At 33.8% G+C, this 6,332-nt stretch overlaps 1 protein-coding gene across 1 annotated transcript in view; it reads right to left on the bottom strand.

Annotated features, from left to right (window-relative positions):
• The window catches only part of LOC104863285 (UDP-glucuronosyltransferase 2B4), a gene marked incomplete at its 3' end in the record, with an annotated part of 21,225 nt that extends 15,472 nt beyond the window's left edge, over window positions 1–5,753 (bottom strand). The window contains 4 exon segments of the mRNA XM_010625658.2: window positions 366–497; window positions 3,445–3,593; window positions 4,999–5,093; window positions 5,095–5,753. Of these exon segments, the coding sequence (XP_010623960.2) occupies window positions 366–497; window positions 3,445–3,593; window positions 4,999–5,093; window positions 5,095–5,720 (1,002 nt within the window).
• Between the last annotated feature and the right edge of the window lie 579 nt (window positions 5,754–6,332).

The raw sequence follows: 6,332 nt of genomic DNA, 5'->3' as shown, positions 1-6,332 counted from the left end.
AAATTTACATGCCTTAGGGGATATGTGAATCTTGAATTGGCTCCAGTTGCTTTTTTCTGCTCTGAATATCACCCTAAGATGCACACTAAAGAAATATACCACAAAACTGGGATAAATTAAAAGGTGATGATAACATGGAAAGCCTAACTTGCATGCTTTATTCCAAATCCCTTTCAATACCTGCTTAAATTATTACAATGCATTCTTAAATAAAATTGAATTCTTTCTGAAGCATTGCTAATGTATACAGTGATTGATGTCACCAATCCTGTAGGAAGAAAGATCGAGCAACTTTCTGAAATAAGATATTTGCAGGGCTTAATGACTCCTTTTGTGGATGTTTGCCAATGAGACTCTTTGCCAACCTTTTGTGGAATCTGTGCAAGGGCTGAAGCAATCGTATTGGCCCTTTCTTCCGTCATGTTGCTGACCATCGACCCCAGAGCAAACACCACGATGCCATGCTCCGCAGAGCTGTGCACAAAGTCTTCCATTTCCTGAAAAGCATTTGCTCCATCAGAAAAGTAACAACAGCCCAGAAAACAGTATCAAAAATGCTGTAATTACAAAAATGAAAATGTTAAAGTCAAGAATTAACAGCAATTATTAGAATGGCTCTGATAAAATACATATAAGACAAAGTGATAGCTTCAGAAATTCAGGTCAAGATGGCCTTAGTAAGGTTAACATTTTTGTGCAAAGTTTCAAACAACTCTTTACAGAACCAAAGGTTTATATTTCATTTGCATTATAAGATTATATTTAGAAAATGATTGTTCTCGTTTATGTTTCCAGTTTACCCAAGAAAATTAGTGAATTTATCAATTTTCTTTTCATTCTTCTCATCTCACACTCTTATTATGACCGATTTATTGCTATTAAATGCCTTTGGTGAGACAACTAGGGTGATATATACATATGATATTAATATAAATATATTTATTAATCTGATCTTCCTACTATGGTTAATTTAGTGTTATCAAGTTTTCATAAGTAAAACAACTGAGATGTTGTATTAGACACATATTTCATAATTGAATTATTCCATAGAAGTGGAGGTTTTGTGTTACTTTCCAGTTTTTTAATAAATAATTTCTAGATAAATATATTCGTGCATCTGGATTCTTTTTCTTTATTCAAATGAATCATATAAATGTTAAGATGATGCAAATTTCTTTTTTTGGCCTTTTAATAACATCTATTATTAGTAATTTTTGTCATTTTCAGAGATCTTTTTTCATCCTCTTCTGCTTAATCTATTTCCTGCTCCTTCAACATGATTGCTTTTTAATCAAGAAATTCAAGTGTATAGATATATTGCTTACTAATACACTTTTTAATAATGTCTCAAGTATTTGACTTTTGAAGTTATTGTGGAGTCTCCACAATTTGCTCTAAAAAGGAGATTGGATTATCTAGGGATTTGGTTCAGTGGAATGGTGCCTACCTTTTAGATCCTCAGTACCAAAAAAAAAAAACAACAAAAAATACCAAAAAAAATTGGATTTTAGGCACATAATCAGATTTCAGCTTTACACTTTTGCCAATAAGAAGGTAAACAACTTCTTAAAACATCAGGTATATTGAAACAAAGCAGAATGACTCATTTCTATTTGTATCTTAGAAGTGTGATGCCTATTTAATACAGATAAAATTATTGTGTTTGTTCTTAAAGAATATCACTCTATACACTGCCAGAATAGTATTGTGATTCTCATCAAATCAGTATTCAGAGAAATCATAGGAATTGTAAAATGTTTAATACCTAAGCAGTGAACCTTTACTCTGCATTCACTTTGCCAGGTAACATTCATGCCACAAGTGTGTCACTGCAGGGCATTTTACTGAGGTATCCCACAGGTTTGTCAAAGGCATTAGATACCTGTTTCAAGAAAGTAATACATTCTTTGTACACTGAAATGTAAAACTTTGGAATCTGAAGTGAGGAATGGTTTCAGTGCTATAGACAATGGAAGGAGATGCTCAGTTTGGTAACAAAGATTGCTGGTATGATTGACCAATACTCTTTTTTTTTTTTTTTTTGTAAGCTAGAATAATAAGAAAAATCTTTGGTTCTTCAAGTAAAATTTACTCACTTGATCTTGTTCATTCTATTGCCCAAAATTATACATTTAGTGAAAAGCTTCTATTGATTTCTTTGAAAGTAGATGTATAATACATGGGATTATCATCTTCAACTGTTTGTCAGTTCAAATTTAATGTGATTACTTTATAATCTATTAGATAATTAATAATAATAATATAGCAATCAAATCAATAGACCACCACTAATTCTGGCCTTACTAACTGCTACAAATACTTTCTTTAAAGTATTACATATTTCATCCCCACAACAGTCAATATAAACTTCTACTTTGATTATGTGAGTAGATTTTGGACAGGTGTGCATCCCTTAGTCTCCATTTCATCATGCGTTGCCTGATCTCTTACAACCTACTTCAAACTGCTTCCCATTTCTACCATTCTGCATCTCTGCAATGTAATTCACTCACGGCACCCTCAAGGATTCTTTAAGAAAAAAAAACAGGGAAATCAGATCATTTGTTGCCCTAGCTCAGTTTTTTTTTTCCCCTTGTCAATGTCAACAATTCCTTTATTACACATTTTGGACTGTGTCATCTGGTTCTAAATTAGCTATCCAGAAAAATTATCATCCTCATAAAATAAGCTTGCAGTTCTTGGGAAATGTTCCCATTCTAACTGTGCTCTGTTTTGTACCTTTCTCTGGCCCGCATCCCTTACCTATTCCTGCACCTTGTTCATTTATCATTGTCATTGTTATTAATTTTTCTGGGATGTTTTATATAATCACATTGAAAATTTTCTTAGTAAGATAATTCTTCCCTTTAAAGATGTGTTTTACATAATTTGTATTACTTATTTAAACTCTCTTTCCACATAGTATATAAGGTATGTGGGAACAGAAGGTACCATTTCTATGCTATTTCTAGGGTTGTTTTATACTTAGTGGTCATATACTCAGGTCACTTTATAGTCTCTGAGTGGACAAATGAATGATAGTGAGCAATGGGGACCATAATTAATGGACTCCACTCTGAGTATCTCCTAGGCATCTCATAATTTTCTTTAATGGTAGTGAAATCCAGATACTTCTTTTGGAATAAAAACATGAGAAATTTTCTTGTTTTTTTCAGAACACGATCCTTTCTGCAGTCAAAGTCACCTTTTGAATATGCTTTGTTGCCAAGGTTTGATTGAACAAGTAGTTCTCCTGCCTCTTCCTCTGTAGTTCTGTGATTATAGGGATGTGCTAACATTTTCAACTGAAATATGGATTTCTTATTGGCAAGATACTTGTCTGTTTCCCACATATTTCTCACTGTGAGTTGACACTATCAATAAATAGTGCAGAGCATTACCACAGAAAATTAAAAGAAAAACTAAAGACAGTAATGTATTTACCTTAGGCAGAGGTTTGGCAGGTTTGCAGTGGAGTCCTCCCACAAAATCAAAATTTGGTAAGCTGGGCCGAGGAAATTCCAAATCCCAGTAGCTTCGAATGAGCCACATTTCTGCCTTTCCCATTGTCTCATATAATGTTGTACGTTTTCCTGAATGGAGTCGGGTAAAAAGAAAAAGCTGGGTAATTACATAACTGTTTAGTAAATATACCATGTTTTTAAATGTTATAGGAATACTATATAAATTGACTGTTCATTGACAAAAATATATTTACATATGAACAATAAAATTTTGTTTCATGTGCAGCACAGTTGTGTCTTTAAGAAAGGATGAGATGAAACTAGATCTCTATGTTATTTCAGTATGCTCACATTAGTAAATAGTTATCAAAAATCATTACATAGTTAAGCATATATTCCTGTTACTCTAAAGCTGTCAGCATAACAGATGCAAAATTCAACAAATGCTCCAGCTTCAAAGTTAAGCACTACTACCATAAATTTGGAACCAGTTTTTCAGAAATACCTTAATGTCTCCTATTTAACAAGCTGTTACTTGATCTAAGTGGATTGTGAGTTCTGTGAGACTATGGCTCAATTTCTTGTACTACCCTTGCTTTTGGTTAATATTAGCAGACTAGCAATATATAATTATCATTTGCAAGCATTTGCAATCATCTCTTGGGAAATTAGCAGAAATTATAGAAACTGAGATCAGTCCTTATACTCTATTATGGCTCATTCTTTTATCAAATATCAAAATGTAATGAAAAACACTACATGTATGTTCCTGTTTCTGCCGATTTTAAAACTTTAAAATGGATGATTGTTAACTTATCAGAGAATGTCAAATCACTAGAATATGCAAGTTACAGATTTTGAGTCTGGGACAGAACACTGTAAAATTCACAAGAGTATAGATATGTTTTATATAGGAAAGAAAAATTGTTTTTTTAGGTAAAGAAACTGATCTACTCATGAGAAAACAGTTGCCTCATTGCTACTAGATACTTTTGCTAGAAACTCTTCAATCTACTCTTCACTCATAAAGACATTAGGGAGGTGCCGAAAGACTATTATGATAAAAGAAGGTAAATTGATATGAAATTGTAAAGTTAAAGCTGACTGCTTCACTGTAAAACGGTGTGACCTCCTGCAATGATCTATATCAGTTAAATGAAAAAGGCCCCAATACGATTACATAATGTAAATAATTCGACTATAACTGCCAGATTGACAAATAATTTACTTTTTACTTCATCATGAACCTATAAAACACAAAGTCCTCTTCTTTTATATTCATCCAAACTGATTTACAAAGGCACAAGATACTAAATAACTCATTGTATAGCTGGGTGTGGTGGCGCATGCCTGTAATCAGAGCACTCAGAAGGCTGAGGAGGAAGGATCGCTGTGAGTTCGAGACGAGCCTGGGCTCCACAATAACTTCCAGGTGAGTCTCAACTACATCGTGAGACCCTGTCTCAAAAAAGAAACAAACAAAGAAAAAAAGAGACAAAAACAACTCATTGTATTAATTAAAAGCATGGCTTACCTAAAACTTCACTGTAAAGTTCATTCCACTCTTTTTCATTAAGTATTGCAAAACAAAAGTCAAAATAAAGCATGTGCATTATGTTTTTTACTCTCTATGAAACTCATTTGACCAGCTAGTCCTGACATTAAAACAGGTACATAAGAAGGAGGACATATAAGCCCTCCTCCATTTCTTTCCACATGGAAGCCAGGAGTGCCACGGATGCTATACACAAAAGGTATTTTTAGAAGCTCAGCCACCAGCTCACCACAGGGACCCACGGCATCCGCAAGAAGAACATCAAATCTTGATTCTTGGAGTTTCCTCATCAGTATCTTGTTTGAGACTGCTTCTTTACAAAAATTTCTCCAACTGTCAAAAAAATCTTTAAAAATGTTTTCTGCCTCTAGACACTGTGTGAAAAAGAATTCTATTGACCCCATATTCATCCACTTAGTGATCAATTGAGTAGAAGTTTCTTTCCACTGATCTTCATTGACAGATGTAGGAAATGTTTCAAACTTAATTTGGGATGATGAATTAACATCAGCAAAAATGATACTTGAAGGTCTCAGAACTGTCATCTCATGTCCCCCCTGGATAAGTTCCTCTAGTATGATCTTTATGTTCAACCAGTGGCTGAAATCCATTGGCCACACCAGCACCTTTCCACAGCTCCCAGAGTTGAAATAACAACTCAGTTGTAGCAATAGCAGGGCAGAGATCCATGTCATGGACATCTTGATAAAATGTAGAGATGCTCACAAATTGTGCTGTCTTCTATCGTTATTTATGCTTACATTCAGTTAGAAATTAATCAAGAAGTTAAAAGATAACTTGGACAGATCAAAGTACGTATATCACATGGACAAAACATGAGGACTGGACTAATAGCAGATAGAAAAGGAAAATGTAAATGATTACAGGTTTTTATCAGAGCATTTAATTTCCCTGTTATGGTTAAGTGATGTCAGCTAGCTTGGACTCAATAACCAGCAAGTATCAGTCACCTGTATAACGTCAGTGCTATGCTGCAAGGACAGCAGCAAATACAAGGTGACTGTCCCTGCAATCTCATGACAAGGATCTAGAAATACAGTAAATATACTGGTCACAGATAAATCTTGGATGTCATGATTCCAGAAAAGTTTTGTAAGCAATTTAGGGTGTATAATTTATATACATACATTTCAGTAATTTATACTGTGTAATTCAGTCTTTCATAATATTTTTACAGAAAAGTCTAACATTCTAATTTTCAATTATCTATAGTATATCCTTCACTCTTCCTCAAGATAACAGCTAGATGCCTAACTGGACAGCTTAGACTACTTCCTTATGAAACAAAGGAC

The sequence above is a fragment of the Fukomys damarensis genome, unplaced genomic scaffold (assembly GCF_012274545.1).
Source record: "Fukomys damarensis isolate Sample0158 unplaced genomic scaffold, DMR_v1.0_HiC HiC_scaffold_35, whole genome shotgun sequence".
In the NCBI taxonomy this organism is placed as follows: Eukaryota; Metazoa; Chordata; class Mammalia; order Rodentia; family Bathyergidae; genus Fukomys; species Fukomys damarensis.
Note: the sequence above shows the minus strand (reverse complement) of the source record. Positions and strands in the feature narration are given on the sequence as shown.